The following is a 21,698-nucleotide window of genomic DNA, read 5'->3' as shown; positions in this document are numbered from 1 at the left end:
GGTCATCATTAAAGTCGACTGATCAGTCAGTCAAGGACTTTATGCACAAATACAAAAAGCCTGAGCCTCTGGACCCTAGAGACGCGTTGTTTGGGGGAGGACTAATGCGATGAAACTGTACCACAAGGTTGATGATGGTGGAGATGAAAAGATCAGATACTATGATTTTACAAGTCTTTACCCCACTGTTCAGTGCACGAAACATTATCCAATAGGTCACCCTCAGATCATATACAATAATTTTGACAGAGTTGAAAATTATTTCGGGTTTGTTAAGTGCACTGTGCTTCCTCCAAGGGGTCTATTTCATCCTGTTCTGCCCTACAAGTGCCACAATAAGCTGATGTTTCCTCTCTGCAGAACGTGTGGAGGAGCTGCTGAGGAGCAGCAGAAGTTTGTTCAAGACTATTATGAGAGAGAAGGCATCAGACTTGACCCTGCTAAGATTTGTGTAAACAAAGCAATCAGAAGTTGTAATAAACTGCTTCTGAACTCTCTCTGGGGGTGATTCTGCATGTGAACAAATATGCCATCTTGCGAGCTGATTACAGACCCTGCCAGATTCACACAGCTGATGTTCAGTGACCATTATGACGTTCGCCAGTTTTGTTTCATCTCTGATGATGTTGCAGTGGTTCAGTGGTGTCACGCTGATGGTAGAGGGTCGCGGGTGAAGGATGTGAATGTCTTTGTCGGTGCTATGACTACGGCCTATGCGAGGCTCACTCTGTATGACTTGTTAGACAAGCTGCAGGAACGCATTCTTTACTGCGACACAGATTCAGTTATCTTCACCTCTCATCCCGGGGAGTGGGTACCCCCGTTAGGACCATACCTCGGTGAGCTGACTGATGAGCTCAATGATGGCGGGTCTGGAGAGGATGATCACATTACTGAGTTTGTCTCTGGAGGTCCAAAATGCTATGCTTATTACACAAAACAGGGCAAGACTCAGGTTAAGTGTAAAGGTGTAACACTCAATGATGTTAATTCTAAAGTTGTTACCCACGAATCGTTGAAAGGCTTAGTCAAGGCATTTGTGGCCAACAGGGATGCGCGTTTAGTTGCAGAGTCTGACACCATCAAACGCAACAAGAAGAGGTTTCATCTCAGGAATGAAACAGAGAAACGGAGCTTCTTTACACGTCCTAAACCCCCTGGGTGTGCAGGGTTGTGATATATTTTTCTCAGCGTGTTTTCCATAATCACTTTGACCAAACACAAATACAAATCACCAGAAAAAAGTGTTAGCATACGTTTTTATTTAATTTTCTGTGTAGTGCACAGTAAGGTTTTTATAACAGATGTACATTAAATCTTGTGTCTCCCAGACCAGTAGTTTCCAATCATGTGGAGCAGCGCTGATTTAACACTGCGGGTGTGATGATTGGTATTTAGCAGGTATCCGACATTCTCATCAGTGGTGCAAACAATGTGCGGCACTGATCTCAGTTCACACAGAAGATGCTCTGCAGTGCTGATGATTTGTGCTTTAGCCTCACTGACACTGTATGAGCAAACAAACAGACGGATGGCCGGGATGAATCGGGGCGTCCGGAGCTTTTCCATCACTATATTTAATTGAATAAACATACCCACATGGCCCGGAAGTGCCCCTTTTTTGGATGAGTGAACGCGCATGCATGAGAGTGCATGTGCACGTGCTCGTACGTGCGAAAGGTGCACCCCCCTCACAGAGGTGCCCTATATATTCTTCTGGAGGGTTTTTGCAGCCTTCATCAGAGTTTCACAAGCCAATAGGTACGGTTTTTAAGTCCTATGCATTTCTTGCTATGTACTATGAGTGTGTGCTGTTATTGTATATTTATTGTGTATCATTTAATTTCCAATTCTTTTTGTATATATTGTGTGTTTTTACTGTTAGTTCGGCTGTTGCCTGTGCAAAGGCCAGACTGTGTGTGACTGCCCAGCAGGTAACGTTGAGGTTTCACCCAGCGCAATTGTGGCTCTTGTAACCATAAATGGTAAGTTGCTCTTTTGTCACACAGTACATACACAATAGATGTGTTTGCAGGTTTTAGTGCAAATTGTACATTGCTACATTGTTTTGAATTACCCTCGGCCCGCAGTATATGTGGGCACCTGTCAAAGGTCATTTGGATTTACCAGACCGCTTTGAAAACAACATGAAATCTTCACAACATGAAAAAAATGTCTTTGTTGAGCCATGACTGGATTTCTCCTTATCCTTCCTAAAGGCCGTTATAACCTTGCACTGCCAGTGGTCAGCTGCACCAGCTGTGACCTAATGTGGTCCCCCTCAGTTAAGGACTTCCAGGGTGGTGGATATTGGCCTGGCACCTTAAATTTCTGCACCCTGTTTTCAATGGATGTCTTTCAGTCTTTCTATGACATTAAGAAGCTGCAGCAGGGATGTCACTTAAGGCCTTTGTCAAAGTGCTGGATGAAAGAACAGCCCATTTTGGAAGGGTGAGTTTCTAAATTTGTCAAGTTTAAGGAAATTGTGCAAATCAATGTTTATGATGACTGTCCATGAATATTCTGTTGTTTGTCCTCTACTTAAAAGACTGGCCGAATATCAGCTGATGTCTTCAGTAAAAGTTTCTTGGAGTGGAGTGCTGTAAAGTGTGAGGTGGACAGGATGTGCAAGGAGCCATGCTTTAGCTGCCCTGCCTGCACTCCAGACATGCTCGCCTTGTCAGTTGATGGAAACCGCAAGCTTTATCGCTTTCAATCAAATGCAAGGTACGTTATGCATTGTGGACATAAATCAAATATGGATTTGTACAAAAATTGTATTTTGATGTTTCTTTTCAAACAACTGTCACTGTGTTCGTTCAGCACTTCAGAGCAGGGGAACTTTGAAGGTGTCTTCATTGAGAAAGATGAGGAAGTTGCTGAGTTTGTGAAATACATCCAGAGACACACAAATGATGTAAGATACACATATATATCAGTGCTGTCAGCGTTAATCTTGTTAAAATGACGTTAACGCCATAACCATATACACATACGTGTGTGTGGATACATATTTGGATGGGTGGATATTTATTTTGTTTTTCTCTTGGTGTTGTCGTAATACTATTTACTTGACTTTATCTTAATGCATACTTCATTTTGTCACCGTGTGTATTTAAAAAATAAAAACATGGTTTTTATGAGGTGTTGTGTGAACGTGACTTAAGGCTAATTCAGCTAATTCTTTTGCATTTGTGTTAAAAAGTTTGTCCCTGATAGGGCGTAATCACGTCGTGTCTTTGAGTGTGTAGGTCCCAGGGAAAGGGTTGTGTGGATCTTCATCTTGGACCGCAGCAAAGGAGTCGAGCAAAAAGTCCACTGGGAAGTTGGATGAAGAGGGCATGGAAAGAGCTGTTTGTTTGCTGTTAGTCCTCCTAGCTGCATTGGACATGTTTCGAGGGGAGATCTTTGCTTACCCCCTTTTTCTCCAGAGGAAGTCTGCAGCTAGCGTCCCAGGACATATTATGTTCCTTTGCTCCAATGTGGCCTGTAAATATTTCCCATATTTAACCAACATGGCTCAGCAGCGCCCTGAGCTGAGGAACCTCTTGTCAATGCGTCCTTTTCTCTCCGTCATGCATGCAAAGGCTCACACTTGGAAATGCGAGGTATACTGCAGCTTGTAGTCTTGGATACGTTTAAGACATTTTGTTATAAGGTTGAATGAATTCAGCAGTCATGTATTGTGACCTCCTTTCTATAGATCAAATGGGGAGGTGCGTTTCAGGATGGGGCCGGTTCTACAGTTGGAGAAGAGGTGGAGCAAGTAAACAGTTTCCTGTCTAGGGCGGCCATCACAACGAAGTACATGTCTAAAGCAGGTGTGTGTCCGTGTGTGAGATTCCACTCAGTCTCCTGCTCATTCATTCTTATTTGTATACTAACTGAAATGCAGGGCGAACAGACATGCTGAGCTTCCTGGCTTTGGGCTGGAACAAAAGGAAAGTGGAACAACTGGGCCGCACTTTGAGCCAGAGATATCTAAAGGTCATTTTTTCAACACCCATTTTAATGTGTGTGGTAATGGGGGAAAACACCAGTACTCTAAAAATGTCCATATGAATGACATTTATTAATGTATTCTTAGATCATAAGGATCCTTAGAGAACAAGTGGAGAGCCTGAATGCGAGTAGAAATGAGCTGGGTGTGGATGACGACACGCTGCAGCAATGGGTGGCCGATGTGCAGCAATGGGCTGAAGGTGAGTCTCAATATAATGCACTCGTGTATAACAAAAGGACCCACCATGGCCTCATTAATGAAGATTTCAAAGGCCTTAGTGCAGGGGTAGGGAACGTCTAAAACCTGCAGGGACACCGGCCCTCGAGGCCTGGAGTTCCCTACCGCTGTCTTAGTGTGAAAGGAATGAAGCTGTAGCGCCTCCCAGTGGTTGAAAAGAGGTACACAAGAGGTTTTTGCAACCTGCTGTTTAATGAAGGTAATCAGCTGGGACAAAGGTACATTATGAGAATAATATCTCTGACAAACCTCTACCTCAATTAAAAGATGCATTTTGATTTACATGAATGCATTTCATCTTCTCTGCAAAGGCTACACAACCTTCTTTGCCATTTGAGTGTGTCCAGTCCAGCTGAAACCAGCTCATTACTGATGGCATGAAAACGATCTGTGAGGTAACATTTTTACTGTCATTCATTCCTGTTGAAAACTTGTCACGTGTTTGCTTAGGTTCTTCTCAATAATCCTCCCGTATCCTGTGTAAAAACTACCCGAGCTTAAAGTATACAGACTGCCGGGAGGGGCGAGACGGGAATTTTCGTTGCATATATATATATATATATATTAAAATACAGATAGCAGCAGCCACGAAAACATAGGCAAGAGAGAGCATAGCAGTGTCGTAGATGTAGCCAAATAAGACAGATAAATTAAGATGGAAAATCCCCAAAACAAAACCCAATCTTTAGTGTGGGAGCATTTCCATGTCATTCCCAAAGGTGTAATTATTTTCAGCGACTGCAAACTGAACACAAACTTTTCATAACTGAGTTTGTTTCTTCAGTTGTATTTTGGTAATGCTGTTGTACAGCAGGGAAGCAAACACAAGTGCTAACGCTAACAACATCCAATCAGGATTTATTGGTTAGATCAAAGCTAACATCTGCATTACATGTGAGCACTACACATGTTATTTAACATATATAACGTATAAGATTTTTACATCTTTCTCTTTCCCTCGAGAAGAACTGCTAAAACTGTAGAAATAACATTACAGAAAAGCAGGACATGCTCAAGCAAAACATTATAGAAAATCTGTCACGGTTCTGGGTCAGTTTGACCCAGTATTTTGAGTTGTCATGTTTTTGCAGGTTTAGTTTAGTTCCATGTGTCATTTTCTGTCTCTCTCTCTATGTCGAGTCTGCGTCTTAGTGTGATGGTTTCTTGTTCCTGTTTTATTGTGAAGGTCTGCGTCTCATGTGAGTGTGTTCAGTTTTACCTCTGTCTTGTCTTGGTGATTATTCCCAGCTGTGTCCACCACCTGTGTGTAATTCCCCTGTGTTTCTCTGTGTATTTAAGTCGTGTCCTCTGTCATTGTAGTTGCTGGTGCGTCTGTGTATCCACCATGTCTCACCTGTGTGTTTGTGCTCTGTAGTTTAGTTTAGTGATGGCCAAATGAAGCTTTCCGAAGCACTGAAGCTTGTATTGAAAAACGGTTCATTACTCGAAGCTTTTCAACACAGTCCTCTCTGGTGACATCTGGTGGTGAAAATTTTGAAGAGCAGCTTGAATCTGCAAAATAAAACGGACTGCTCAATTATCACTGCTCACTCAAGAGTGGAGTTCTCTCCGATATTGGTCCACCGTTCCGTTGCTTTGAACATGTAATTGGTTTTGTTTTCTCGATTGGGGGGCTGAAAAAAATGTAATGCGTATTTGCGTAATACATTTTGATCAATAAACTTTCCCTATTTAAACATGCACTATGGTGTGGCCTTTCTTTGCTCATAACTCCTTGATGTTGGTAAATACAATAAGTGAGCAATATATATAATATACATATGATAATGCACAGCACATTATGGAGTATGCCCCTGCTGTGAAGTCCTGCCTCCATCTACTTGTCGTTTAATCACTGGACAGCTTGACAGGTTCATACAAAATATTAGATTAGGCCAATTGTCCTATACATATTTTTGACCTAGGGGTGGGATTGATTGTGAACTGGAAAGGGAAAATGCTTAGGGGGCTGAGTACGGCTGCATCGTCACTGATTTGTAGAATCATTTTGATTCGATACAGGATCCGATTCAATTTGATTGGAATCTGGAAAGTTTTGCCTCAGTCAGAAATATTACAAGTCTGATCATTTAACAGTATATATCCATAATTTCGTATCTATTAAAAGAAAGCTGACACATGTGAGACTTAATTAGAGATGTAAACAGAGAGTTATGAAACCTGCAGCTGCAGAAGCCAGCGAAGAAAAAAAAGGCAAACACAGCGCGGACCTGACGACACACCAAAATCTGACTCTGACGCGTCGGGTCCGCACTCTGTGTTCACGTTTGTATGCAGAATCCGTAAACCTGCTCCCAGTTACTGTTTTAGCTGCATGGTGTTTGACGACATGTTGTGAGGTTTAACCTGAGATGCTGGCGTTTCAGGCATAATAACGTTAATTTACAAATCGACACGGGATTTTAATGAATCAATATCACTTTATTCAATTTAGCATGGATTGTAATCAGAAAAGCGATAATCAAAACCCACCCCTAATCAAGAACTTGCAAAGTAAAAACATGATCAATGTAAGGTAGCCCTTTTGTTATTTACATTTAAAAAGAGTATTAGTGTTACTGTGCGCTGGCTGAGTCTGTTTCTTTTCTTAGAAATAGTTTCTCCTGCCCTGGAGAAAATCCACTTGCATGGAACAGAAGAGGCTGTGGAGTGCAGGAACTACACTGCAAGCTGGTAGATATGCAGGTATTCCTGGGTCCTGCAGACTATCACCTAAAAACAATAAACAAAATGATTTTCTAAACTGTAGCAATGTAATGTACGTATAGTGTCAAATACATTGTTGTAGTCTTCATTAGCTTTAATTCACATGGAAGTGTTCCTAAAGTCATATGCTGTAATGATATTTACATTATGAAAACATGATTTTGGACATTTCAAGTTTTTCACTTCGGCAGATAAAATGAATTGAGCAAAATCAACTCAAAATATTCCCACACGCCAGAACGTCCTCTCTTCCTCGCTGGCTCCATATCTGTCAGTGGAATGATCACCTCTTCGCTCTCTGTCACCATCAACACACTCCACGAATCCCGTGGATGATTCACTTCCTTATATCCGTTTGAATCAGGTACCGAAGCAGTTACGTGCGTAATGAAGCTTCGGACGTCACTGGTCACGTGACTTTTGCCAAACGAAGCAAGCCTCGACACAGTGCTTCTGAACCAGTGTGTTGTTTTTTTCGACACACGCTCCGGAGCGTCAGCTTCAAGCGGGCCATCACTAGTGTGCGCACTGACGTCATCCGCGGTGCTCACACTGTCCGGTCTCATGGTGTTCGCTGTGTCGAATCTAGCGTAGAATACGTTTAGATCCTCACACAGAGAGGCCGTGGTCTGCGGTGTGCTGGTTTTCCCTCTAAAGTCTGCGATCGTGTTTAGTCCCTGCCACATACTCCGAGGGTTGTCAAACTGTTGCTCCACCCTGTCCCTGTACTCACGTTTGGCTGCTTTGATCGTCTTCCGGAGTTGGTAATGTGCGTGTTTGTAGTCCGATGTGTTCGCAGAGGCAAAGGCGGTGTTCCGTGCCTTTTAGACTTTGCGACTCGTTTTATTTCTCTATCTGATAAGAAAACTATTCAATCAGATAGTTATTTGTGGTGAATTAAATACGGTTACAGTTTGAAGAAGTTTTAAGCACCAAATCCGAAATCCAAGCACTGCAATATTAAAATCCAATTCAATTTCTTGTTTGCTCCGAAATCTACGACATGACTATATAGGGCTTTGGAGCGTGATGTCACGGGGGTGTGCGTGGAAAGGATTTTGGCCCGATCCGCCATTTTGGGGGTCTAGCGCAAGTGAAAAGGGAGCGAAGGCACACACAACAGCCATGGTTCGTATTTGCTGTGTGGTCGGCTGCAATGTTCGATCACACGACCGGCAAGAGAATAAGCTTGAAAAGGGTTTATCTTTTCATTCTTTCCCAACCTGGAAGCAACATGAGGCAGCTCGTGTATCGATGTTACCAAACGAAGGCGTCCAGCCTGGAGAGCAGCTGTGAGACGAGCTGACGTGCAGTTCTCTTCCATCTCCAAATATCTGTTGGTGCTCCAGACATTTTCATTCCGGTAAGTTCTAAATATGTTCATATCTTTATAGCCTATTAGTTTTATTTTCTATGCGCTCTGAGGTCATAGCAAATTAGAACAAACATCCTACTGAGTGATTTTGCAGAACTACCTTCTATTTATAGAGTTGCTAATTATTTGACATTATTGCAGCAAACCAGCGTATGAAATGGATAAACACATCGTGACTGAGTTCCAGCGCTACACAAGGGACCTGCTTCAAACATACCACCATGCCAATCAGATTACTTCTTCCATGTGAGGGTGAAGAGGTGACCCTTCTGGATAAGATGGTGAAGGTTTGCTGCGTTTTGGTGAACAGTGTGATAATAAAACCAGAGAAGAATGAAACCTGCTCCTGTTAAATGTTCTTAAGTCTTGTGCTGTTAAAATTGCTGTATTTTTTCAAAAGATACAGTAAATAAAGTAATGTTAGTAGTGGGTGATATCATGTAAACACATTATTTTGTGTGAACATTTTGTCATTTTTAAACTATAAATGACATGGATTCTACATTGGAACTGATGTGATGTTCTATAAGGTGGTTTTAATTAAAAAAAAAAAAAAGGCAAAAATTAGTTTGTTTCTTTATTCAACTTTTGAACAGCGGGACTCAGTCAGTAGATATTCAGTAAATGCAAATTATTTACACGGCAGTGCACTACAGACATAAATCTAGACCCCTAGATAAAACATTATGGGTCATTCCCACAACCCACAGCTTTACTGTGTACCAGCACAGTATCCAATAGCAGTGACAACTCCTCCACAGTAGCAGGTGGGATTTTTCTGTTTTGAGGCTCCTTTTACCTGTCAATACGGATGGTCTGTTTATGTTTTGATCAAGAGCCTTTTTTTGGGCAGCTGAAGAGGAGAAGTCCATCTTATGGCCAACCTCTGGCTGTATCTTGGTCACATTACCCAGCAAAACCCAGTATGCAGGTTCATCTGTAACAGTCCTTGTGCCACAGATCAACACTGTTGCTTCTACTTTAAACCGAAGAGCAGCGACATGGCTGCAGGTCTCTGCGACTCCGGCCATACAGGTGCAGTGGGCGGCTTCAACCTTCCCTGTGATGCTCACAGTGACCCATGGCTGCAATGCTGGTTCATTCAGTCTTAGAGTGCAGGACCTGAAACACACACAGACAAAGTTCATTTAAAGACAAGAACTATGAGCCAAGGCCGACGTAAATATGTACTTTATCTACTTTATCATAAATGTAACAAAGTGTTTAGAAAGTTAGCACATACATGTAATTTTTCATTTCTTTATGTGTCCATCTATAGAACGCTGCATGTTATAGTGTAAATCTGCCTGTTATGTCAGAAACCTGCCTGCAGAAAATGAACCTAAAGCATGTAATGCAAGGATGTCATCACTTTCAAGATGGAGAAAGCATAAAGTGACAATTATGAATCACTTAATATGATAAGGAGATTCTGCAGGTCATTAATCAATGTATAAAACTAAAATAAAATGTATTTTTAGTGACACAAGATACAAACATGGAAGCAAGATGTATAATTAGGATTATTTATAATAAATATGAATAAATTAGTGCAATTTCTTTAACCATAGAGAATAACTAAATCCTTCAGGACAATGTCACATCAATGCACCGAACTCACTATGTTATCCCTCTAACAGCCTCCACACGTTCTCACTGTAATTTCCCCTCATGAATGAATTTATGCTGCACTAATGTGCATGTTTGCAGGGAAATCAAACGCATTTCACACGCAGTACTTGAGCTGACTTACCTTTGTTTGAATGACGACTTGTACGCGCTGACTCCACAGACAAGGTACGAAAATATGTCAGGCTACGTCAGTAGCGCTAGGTGTTCGGGGTTTCTACTCCACGGCTGTATTTCATACTGGTCCACATTTCCAATGCACGCTATTTTCTGCAAGTACCGCTGCTTTGCCTCTGGACGCAATCGGTCTCTATACAGTTCACTCTCTTCTGAGAGGCTCTTAAGTATCTTTCTTGTAGTCGTCGTTCCAACACAGTGTGTTTGTTTTGATTCGTAGACCCCGAAAATGGCACTGCGCTCCCACAATGCATTGCGGCGTGACGTCAACTCCAAAGCCCTATACAGAAAAGCTTGACATGGTATGCAAAAAAAGACAAAAAAACCCCAAAAACAATACAAATACATGAACAAAAAATGTTTTAACTGTCAGTTATGTCATTTTAAAATTTTCCAAAACTAACATTTTCTTTGATTGACTGATATTAAATTGATTAGGGTCAAGTTTAGTGTGAACAATATTACACAAGCAAGCACGTGTGCGCATGCGCACATATTAGAATCCCTTCGATCGCTTGTGACTTGGTAACTTTGCTTTGATCCTTTCTGACGTCACAACTTTGCTTTGATCCCAAAACCCATAAATAGGAGCGCTCACCTGTTACTTTATGCTTAACGGACGTTGACCTGCAGCAACTAAAACCCTTTTGAGAAATTTTGAGAGCAATTTACGAGAGAAACCAAAACAAGTTCAGTTTTGTTTCTCACCAATCCACAGCGCAAACAGACACATTACACCATGTAAGCCAACCCATCCTTCGGCTCAGATGAGCTTGGAATATCTAAAGGGACCATTTTGGGAGATCACCACATGGTGGAGGCTCTCCTTGGAGAAGGAAGCTTTGGTGTTGTAACGAAATGTCGCGATACAAAAAAGAACCAAACTGTTGCTATTAAAGTCAACAAGAGCGACCCTGAAATTCTGCTCCAGGCAAAACTGGAAATTTTCATCCTGGAGCAGCTACGACGCTTGGATCCAGACAGGTGCAACATTGTCGAATGGAACGGCTATTTCCTCGATGGAGAGCGCATTTGCTTGAATTTCGAACTCCTCGACCAAAGCCTGTGGGACTACATAGGGGACCGGAATAACCAAGGTCTCCCAATGAGAGAAATCAGGCCAATTTTGCATCAGCTCGCAAATGCTCTATTCCACCTGGGTTCTGTGGGAATAGTGCATGCTGATCTCAAACCTGGAAACATCATGGTTGTGAACCGCAGTGAGTCTCAAGTCAAAGTCAAACTCATAGACTTTGGCATCGCATGTCCTGCTTCTGCAGTGATTCCTGGTGACCGTGTGGGGACAATTGGTTATTGTGCACCTGAGATTATGCTTGGCATTCCATACGACAAAGCAATCGACATGTGGTCTCTGGGGCTGGTAGCTGTGGAGCTTGCTACAGGGGTGCCTCTCTATCCTGGGGAAGACGATTATGATGTTTTGAAATTCATAATTGAAACTCAGGGTCAGCTACCAGATCATCTCCTAGAGTCTGGCTTGTACACTGACAGCTATTTCATCGAGGATAACTACAACAAACAGCGCTGGACATTTAAGACCCCAGAACAATTTCAATACGAGACAGATTATCGATCCAAGGAAACTCGATATATAAAACTTAAGCGTCTCGATGACCTCGAACAACTGCTGAAGGTTAGGCGAAGGTTAGGCGAGGACCGGAAAATGGCCAAACATTATTTGTAAGGCTAATCAAAGAAATGTTGGCCTTGGATGCAAATCAGCGCATAACACCCTCGGAGGTTCTGAAGCATCCCTTTTTCGACCCTGGCCTCTCAAGGAGAACCCCCTGCACTGACATGAATAGTACAGGGGGACAAAACCTTGTGCTCTCTCAGCAGCAATCATCGTTTGGGTGGCCAGAATTCTAGGGGAGCTAGAAATTCTTGTGGAAAAAAAGCCCAAAACAATAACATCAACAAAAACAACCAATGAATGTGGTCTTAAACTTGGGCACAATTTGGCTTGAAATCCATCAACTAATCTCTCAATATTCAAAGCGGAGCAGCAGACAACTTACCATCACATCAGTCCTTCAATCAGACCTACAACAAACGTCTTCCGTCTCTCACCCCAACCGGTCGCAGCAGATGGCCGCCCCGACCTGAGCCTGGTTCTGCCGGAGGTTTCTTCCTGTAAAAAGGGAGTTTTTTCCTCCCCACTGTCGCCAAAGTGCTTGCTCATAGGGGGTCATATGATTGTTGGGGTTTTCTCTGTATCTATGAAGCGCCTTGAGGCGACTTTTGTTGTGATTTGGCGCTATATAAATAAAATTGAATTGAATCTATTTAGATTTACATCTTCCACAGAAAAAACTGCACATTACTGAAACTTAGTATACTGGACTTTGTTGTTATCCCACACAGGTTCAATTTCGAGTGGTAGATGGCTCAGTGCTCAGTCAACCAAGATTTTATGATAGTGGGCACAATGAGATAGATAAGCTGCTTGTAAACAGTACTTTTATGCTCTCTTTTTCCATTTGGATAAGAAAGAAAGAACCAGGAAACAAAGGCAAACAAATAATCTGTGCCTTTATCCCAGATTCACATTATAGGAACAGCTGCTCAATGACCACTGTAGTCTTTGCTTACTGCACTTTTATCTAGATCTATGCAAAGTGATCCACTACACCTACTTTTACAGTTAAATCATTTTATGATCACTGATGCCATTTTAATCTGAGTTTCTACTCAAATACAACCAGTAAAGAAAAACACAGTCTGTGACGTTTGTTTTGAAGGAAAAGGTATTCCCTGCAAATGTTTATCTGTGTGAGACTATTCAGAAAACAGTAATTTTGTTTTATAGGTGAGACACTTGGCCTCTTTTTTCCTTGTTCTACGTTTGTCTTTTGTCCGATTACTCTGGAACACAAGATGGAAAACTGACTCATGTTAAAAATATAGAAAAAGGATTTTATCACCCATAAATGTTAACTTCTCATGCCTCTAAGGACAGCAGGAGCAGAAGTGCCCTCTGTAGTTTGTGTGTGGAAGTGCAAAAGCTTACAGCACCTGGTATTCCCAGGCGGTCTCCCATCCAAGTACTGACCAGGCCCGACCCAGCTTGGCTTCCGAGATCAGACGAGATCGGGCGTGTTCAATATCTGCGTCACCTCTTACAGTTTTCCTGTAATCTGAGCTCAAAGATGTCAATATGTAGAGTACAGTAAAGCAAAATGGGAAGATTTTACTATGAATTTTCTCAAAAAACGTAATTTTGGCTGTGGATCACAGGGGGGAAAGTGGAGATACACTAAAAATGGGAGTGGATTGTGAAGTAAAATATTGTCAGGACACAAAACACTGCGTTTCTAAGCTGGGCTTCACCGATACCGTAATATACGTAAGAGTAGTGCAACCACATTTTCGGTGCGGCTGGCGGTGCGGCTAGCTTGACTGTGACTTCGTAAGTGAGGGCTCACTTGACCGCAGTATACACGAGCTGCCTCATGTTGCTTCCAGGTTAGGAAAGAATGAAAAGAAAAACCCTTTTCAAGCTTATTCTCTTGCCGGTCGTGTGATCGAACATTGCAGCTGACCACGCAGCAAATATGAACCATGGCTGTTGTGTGTGCCTTCGCTCCCTTTTCACTTGCGCTAGACCCCCAAAATGGCAGATCGGGCCAAAATCCTTTCCACGCCCACCCCCGTGACATCACGCTCCAAAGCCCTATAGTATACAGGGAGCAGTGACAGGCACAACAGAAACTGTTAAACTGACAAAGAAAAAAAAAACAAAAACCTGATTTTACTCACAATCAGGAAGTTGTGTCCTCCCTATATTAAAGCTGCTGTACAGAATCTGCAAAACAAACTGGGTTGAAACATTTTTGACCCTCTTTAACAACATTCCAACATAACATGACCATTGATCGGGGAGATTAAAATTAATTATATATTTTTATGTGGTTCAGCCACAACTCTACTAAAACCTCAGCCAGTAATAGGTAGGCTAACTTTTGGACCGTCCAGTTGTCTGTATGACTGCCGCAATACGTGCACCACATTTGCACACTATCAGAAAGCACCAAACAGCCCTGGTGGAGTGAGGAGCTGTTTTCCAAAAGCACACAGACACTTATCAGTGTTTCTCACACTTTTTACAGTGTGGACCACCTGATAAAAATGTCAAGCTCTCCTAAGGACCACTATGAAAGCATGAAACTCATAAATCTTACAACACAAAATTAGTATTATTAAATTAGTAAAATTAGCATCTGCAGTAAAGATTTTTTCATACATTGTATAAGAGCCAACAACGCCGTTTTACCAATAACTAGTGATGTGACGTTCTGTATCGAGGCTTCGAAGCGTGTGTCGAGTAATGGAGGGGGCGTTTCCGCGAAGCGCGTATCGAGGCTTGCTTCATTTATGGGAGGAGCTGAAAATGATGACGTCCGAAGCCTCGCTGCCTGGCTGTACCATGTGACTGGTTCAGGAAGCGGTTCGAACTTTGCCGCGAGCTATGACAGCGATATAAACCCCTCAGACCCCATTCAAAATGTGGGCGTTTGATGGAGAGTTGCGGTTAGTGAGAGTTAGAGACAGTATCTCATAAGACTCTCCTTTTTGTTTAGATAACAACCTGTGGCGTCGCCTGGATGAGAGTGTCAGGCAGACACAGACACAAAATGTGACAGCAGACGCAAATATTGAGGTCCAACGGTACCTGATGGAGCCAAATATTGGAAGGCTGGAGGACCCCCTTAAATACTGGGAGAGACAGAAATATGTCTACCCTCACTTATATAAGTTAGCACTGACATACCTGTGTACCCCTGCGTCATCTGTGCCCTGTGAGCGAGTGTTTTCAAAGGCAGGGGAAATATTGTCCAAAAAAAAAAAAAAAAAAAACAATATCGCCTACGACCTGCCACAGTGGAGAAACTGTTTTTTTTTTTTTAAATAAAAACCAATGATGTGTCCCCTAAACACTAATCACTGTCCTTGCCTCAATGTTACAAAAGCACAACCACTGTCCACACCTCACCTCACAGTAGATGATCATTTCCATTTTAGGCATTTCCAAATAATCATTTTCCATACTGCCAGCATAAATATACACAGTATACTGCCATCACTACAATATAGATGTTTTACACACTCCTTTTGTTGTTGACATTTACAGGCTGTGTGCAAAATGCCACACGCTTTAAATTCATGCCAACTAATATTTTTACGTCCAGTAGGTGTCCTGCTAGAGCAAATGAAGCTTCAAGAAGCTTCGCGTTGGGGTGAACCAATTGGATGAAAAGCTTCAGTGCTTCATGAGGCTTCATCTGCCCATCACTACCAATAACACTCGGAAAAAGAGAAAAAAGGTTGCAACAACAAAGAACACAACAACCAAACAAAAACTCCACACCACAAGGAGGCACTTCCAGGGGCCCACAAGCTCACCCTATCACTAACAGCAGCTGGCTTTACTGCTGCCAAGGCCCACAAGCCCACACTACTCACGTACAGCAGCTATGCTGTTTGCACAACTCCACACTTCGAGCAGGCTAACCACAGACACAACACAGACACAACACAGACACAACACAGACACAACACAGACACAACACAGACACAACACAGACACAACACAGACACAACACAGACACAACACAGACACAACACAGACACAACACAGACACAACACAGACACAACACAGACACACCAGAGAACACCCCACACCCTGTTCACAGCTCATCCCCAGCTTATATGACCTCAGAGAGGTGATTGCTGACTGGGCCCAGGTGGCAAACGAGGCTAATCAGAAGCAGCTGTGTCCTGGGGAGAGAGGAGAGTGAGAGAGAGAGAGGGGGTAGGAGTAAGAGAGGAGGAGGCGGAGAAAAGCACCACACCCACACAAGGGCTGTATCAAGAGGCCCAGCTAGGGCCGTAACACCAATAAAGCTGAAAAAGGCCCCAAATCAAAGAAATCTGCTGCAGCCTCTGAAATGTCTTCTGTTTCCTTCCCGACGGCTTTTTCACCGTCATACATACATGAAACTATCAAAGCTGACAATCATTTCATTCCAATAACATCTAATGGTACATATACACTCAACAAAAATATAAACGCAACACCTTTGTTACTGCTCCCATTCCCCATGGGATGGACGTAGAGACCTAAAATTCATTCCAGATACACAATATAACCATCCCTCCCAAACAGTGGTCACAAATCAGTCCAAATGTGTGGTAGTGGGCACATCTGCCATATTGAGATAATCCATCCCACCTCACAGGTGTGCCACATCAGGATGCTGATCTGACATCATGAGTAGTGCACAGGTGTACCTCAGACTGCCCACAACAAAAGGCCACCCTGGAATGTGCAGTTTTGTCTCACAGCAAAATGCCACAGATGCCACAAGCAATGAGGGAGCGTGCAACTGGCATGCTGACAGCAGGAATGTCAACCAGATCTGTCGCCCGTGCATTGAATGTTCATTTCTCAACCATAAGCCGTCTCCACAGGCGTTTCAGAGAATATGGCAGCACATCCAACCGGCCTCACAACCGCAGACCTCGTGTAACCACACCAGCCCAGGACCTCCACATCCAGCAGGTTCACCTCCAAGATCGTCTGAGACCAGCCACCCAGACAGCTGCTGGAACAATTGGTTTGCACAACCAAACAATTTCTGCAAAAACTGTCAGAAACCGTCTCAGGGACGCTCAACTGCATGCCCGTCGTCCTCATCGGGGTCTTGACCTGACTCCAGCTCGTCGCCGTAACAGACTTGTGTGGGCAAATGCTCACATTCGATGGCGTCTGGCACGTTGGAGAGGTGTGCGCTTCACGGATGAATCATGGTTCACATTGTTCAGGGCAGATGGCAGCTGAGAATGTCCCAGTTCTTGCATGGCCAGCATACTCACCGGACATGTCACCCATTGAGCATGTTCGGGATGTGCTTGACCGGCGTATACGACAGCGGGTACCAGTTCCCACGAATATCCAACAACCTCGCACAGCCATTGAAGTGGAGTGGACCAACATTCCACAGGCCACAATTGACAATCTGATAGACTCCATGCGACGATGTGTTGCACTGCATGAGGCAAATGGTGGTCACACCAGATACTGACCGGTTCTGGGTCCCCAGACCCCCAATAGCGCAAAAAACTGCACATTCCAGGGTGGCCTTTTGTTGTGGGCAGTCTGAGGTACACCTGTGCACTACTCATGATGTCAGGTCAGCATCCTGATGTGGCACACCTGTGAGGTGGGATGGATTATCTCAATATGGCAGATGTGCCCACTACCACACATTTGGACTGATTTGTGACCACTGTTTGGGAGGGATGGTTATATTGTGTATCTGGAATGAATTTTAGGTCTCTACGTCCATCCCATGGGGAATGGGAGCAGTAACAAAGGTGTTGCGTTTATATTTTTGTTGAGTGTATATAGACACAGGACTACAAGTAAATGGCTCTCAGCATCTGGCTGTGGTAACAAATGTCCCTGTTTTGTGTTCAAATTGTGTGCATGTTTTAGACGTGTGTCACATGTAACACAAAAATCCCACAATGACACAAAGATTGGTTTGACACAACTGTGCAGCTGTAAGTTGTTTCTAATGATTCATTGAAGCTCTTCTAACATTCTGGAGACGATCAGTACATGAATCTGTTCAACACGACAACAATTTGACTCATGAAGCATGAGATTCTGTTTGTCATCTTGTCCAAGTCACTAGTAAGATGAAAGTGATACATAAACTAGTGGACGAATATTATTTTGGAGGACAGATGGTTGCATCATAGAGGAGAAAACAGGATGCTGATGAGGGGTCTTGAATGAGTGAGCTGATTGTTGAGTTTCTGATGTGTGAAGAAGTTTTAACATGGCACACATTTGGTTACATGAGAAGAAAGTCGTTATGTGATGAGACAACAGAGTTATGTTGTGTGGTGTGAGGTGTGTGGCTGAGTGGATGAATGTTTGAGATTAATTTGGCTGATGATTTGTCTTTTGTTGCAAAGTTGAACCTGCCAGTTAGGTTTGGTATGATTTCCCCTCCTGGGATGAAGAACACGTGTCATGACTTAACAAGGCCTTTCTTTCTTTTTTCCTTTTTATTCTGTTACTTTCACAGTGCACTGAAAGTTTGTTGCTAAATCTCTGTCATTTAAAGCACATCTGAACATTTGAACAGGAAGAACTACACAACATGTTGTCGGGAATGGTTGCAAAGTGAGTTTCTCCAAAATTAAAATGGGCTCAGGAGAAAGCCACTTATTGGGACAATTAGGAAGCGAGTCCCTGTCTGAAAGGATTCAGCGGTGATCCAGTCTAAATTCTTTTTCTTTTTTTGAAATGGCGTCATATTGCTGAGGGTGGAAACGAAATGCGACGATAGATTCCACTATCAGCACTGAATGAATAAATGAATAAAAAATGAGTAAAAATGGGGAACTGACTGGACTGCTGAAAGCTGACAAGAGTTGACTGACTTAACACCACTATGCAAAGGTTAACCCCCACCCAGATGTGACAAAGGGGTGGATGTATCTCTGTGTGTGTCTTTTGTTGCAGGAGCAGGAGGAGACCAGAGGAGGAAACTTTGGGTCACATGACTGTGTGAACTCTGCAAATTTAAGCTTTTAGCTGTAATTTTTCTGTGTGTCTGTGAATTTAACAGCAGTGTGTTATTCATGATCCTGTATTACTCACAATGCAGACGTCACTGTGAGAAAGTGTGTACACACCTGCGCAGCGCTAACATTTACATTACTTTTCTACAGCAGAGGGTTAATCATGTGATTTGATCATGTGATTTACAGCAGGACACAACTTAATAATGTTTTTCTACCACAGGATTACTGAGTTTTTGTGTGAAGGAAACTGTGTTGACAGGCTGTATGTTGGTGATGAAATTACACTGTGTTGTTGAGGAATGTGAATATTACAGTGGAGATGTGAATACAGTGTGAGAGACATACTGTGTTGAAGCCAGTGTTACTTCTTTTACAGCAGAGTTTTAACTTTATGACCTTTTACAGCACCTCTGGAGTCTGGTGACCCAGGCCTGACCTAGGATGCTACTGCTAATGTTTCTCTAATGTGCTTGTAAAGGATTCAGCACAGACAGACAAGTGACAACTGAGCAGATGTGCAGGGTTATAGAATAGTTAAAATGGGCTCATTATCTGACCACTATTGAGCTCATAGTGATGAAATAAGTGAGCGACGAACTTAAGGAAAGTCACTGATTACAATGTGGGATGAAGTTGAGATGATCGATGATTTGGAGCAAATTATGGCAAAAAGCAGGAGTTTAATGATTTAGAATAAACCTGCAATGATACTTGTCTCTGTGATGCTGAATACTTTATTACTCTTATGAGCTACAGTTGTTTGCAAATGTGAAGTTTGTTTTAACTTACAGGGTTTTGTCTACAGGCAAGGATACAGGCTCCGGGTGGAGCTGGGAGTTGAACAATCTTAACATTTAACCACTGACTAATGTTTCTTTGACACAGGGTTACAGGTTTGGAGTGGAGCTGCTCCAAGAGAAACCCTGGAGAATTTTTCAGAGAGAATGTGCAACATTCTTGTGCATGTCTCATTGTGTGGAGTTGACACATGGCGAGAGCCGTGTGGCAAAAGAGGAGTGTCCATATTTTAACTTGCAGATGTTGTGACGTGCCCTGAGAAGGAGTGACTGAAGGAGATCATCCACAAGATGGAAGCTGAGGCCTGGAGAGAGGCTTCAGGAGGATCATAGAGGAGCAGAGATCACCTTCAGCACAGCAGACATCCCACAGTGAGCTGTGCTACTGAGCTTCCAGAAGATCGTCGAGAGGAGACTTTGAACAGCAAACAACCAGAAGGAGTGAAAGAGATTCAACGTTGACGTTGAGGAAGACAACTAGGGTGTACGATGTGCTCTGCCCTAATTCTTCAGCGGCGTTGGAACAGAAGCAGAAGGATGAAGGGAGCGTGCCAAGCTCTAATCGACGGTGCAGAGAGGAAGTTCAGCTATGGAATTGTGATTCTGTGAACAGCACAGACGCCAGGGGACTGGGAAATAGCTGACAGCACTTTTCCCAAGGATGGAGATCACCTAAAGTGTGTCACTGTGCCATGCAGACTTGATACTGCAGAGGGGCTTTTGTTTACATTTGCATCATGTGTTACACTTTTTTAATCTTTAATTTTAAATTGAAACTAACATTTAAAAACATTTGGTACAATGTGGAAAGAGGAAGAGTATTTCCAGCAGGAGCAGAAACGTCTGACTCAGCATGACGATGCTGTTGGTGGATACTGAAGAGCTCAGCCTGTCAAGACAGGATTAGGTTATCGTTTTTAAACATGTTTATTCAATTATATTCTGAGGCCAGTTATCTGGTATAATCTTTGGAAGTCTATTAAAATAAAAATAAAATCAGATGTGTGGTCTTTTGGTTGTTGTTGTTTTGTTCAATAAGCAGATGTTGATGTTTCAGCAATGCAGTAACTTAAGTTTAAAAGGCTTGTTAGAAACTATGAAACACATCATACAGACTTGTGGACATTAGAAGACGACTAATAATCATCATGAATAAGACTAAAGGCAGGAAGGTGTCCTTTATAACTAATAATATTAATAACTAATAATATTAATATCATAGTCTGTCTGCAGCTGAGACAATACAAACTCAAACTGTGGGGAGAAGATTATATCACTTCAGTTTAAATTGACCTGGAAGCGCCACATTTTCACAGACTTCTTTATTTACAGCATTTTTTACGTGCTGTATAGATTATACAGTTAGGTCCATAAATATCTGGACAGAGAGAACTTAATTTCTCATTTTGGTTCTGTACATACACTAAAATCAATTTGAAATGAAACAACTCAGATGTGTTTGAAGTGCAGACTTTCAGCTTTAATTCAGGCGGTTGAACAAAGAGATGCAGAAAAATGTGAGGAACTAGTAGACTGTAGACTGGTAGACTTGTGCGTAACAAGCAAGCGAATAATGCAGAAAACAGGAAACTGTTCTTGAAGTACAGAGAGAGAGAGAGAGAGAGAGAGAGAGCTGTGCATGAAGTGTGATTTTATCCTGGTGGCAGCAAAACAATCAGAGGGAATTCATGACGATGTTTATGTGAAGCGTAGTTTGGAGCTTCTTTTGCTGCTGGTTTACTCAATGTTGTTTGGAGAGAGATCAAACCTGCAGCTTCAGAATCAGCACAAAAAGGGCGTAAACACAAAGCGCGGAGCCGCCGAAACATCAGAATCAGCGAGCTGTCGGCTTTCAGCTCGTGTCCGTGCAGTGAGGTGAGGAAGTCACATCTCACTGATTCTGATGCGTCGGCGGCTCCGCGCTTTGTGTTTACGTCTTTGTGCAGAATCCGTGTTCCTGCTCTCATTTACTGTTTTAGCTGTTTGGTGGATGTTGAAATTTTGGGAGGTTTAACCTGAGATTCTGGCGTTTTGGCCAAAATAAATTAATATTAAAAATCGATTCAGGATTTTAATGAATCGATATCACGTTATCCAAGCGAGAATCGATTTTAATCGATAAATTGATAA

General features: G+C 42.6%; 2 protein-coding genes across 2 annotated transcripts in view; one reads left to right on the top strand and one right to left on the bottom strand.

Moving 5' to 3' along the window:
• LOC309702571 (uncharacterized protein) overlaps positions 1 to 21,698 on the bottom strand; it is a 546,755-nt gene that overhangs the window by 386,019 nt on the left and 139,038 nt on the right. The gene's annotated exons all lie outside the window — the stretch shown is intronic.
• LOC309697308 (uncharacterized protein) lies at positions 1,725 to 4,303 on the top strand (the record flags this gene model as incomplete). Its single annotated transcript, XM_082519137.1, has 6 exons — positions 1,725 to 1,766; positions 2,594 to 2,727; positions 2,824 to 2,917; positions 3,704 to 3,821; positions 3,896 to 3,987; positions 4,088 to 4,303. Exons 2-6 carry the CDS (start codon positions 2,624 to 2,626, stop codon positions 4,301 to 4,303), a joined length of 624 nt encoding a protein of 207 aa, XP_082375263.1. The 5' UTR covers positions 1,725 to 1,766; positions 2,594 to 2,623.

Source organism: Aulonocara stuartgranti (assembly GCF_965226115.1).
Source record: "Aulonocara stuartgranti genome assembly, chromosome: 3".
NCBI lineage: Eukaryota > Metazoa > Chordata > Actinopteri > Cichliformes > Cichlidae > Aulonocara > Aulonocara stuartgranti.
Note: the sequence above shows the minus strand (reverse complement) of the source record. Positions and strands in the feature narration are given on the sequence as shown.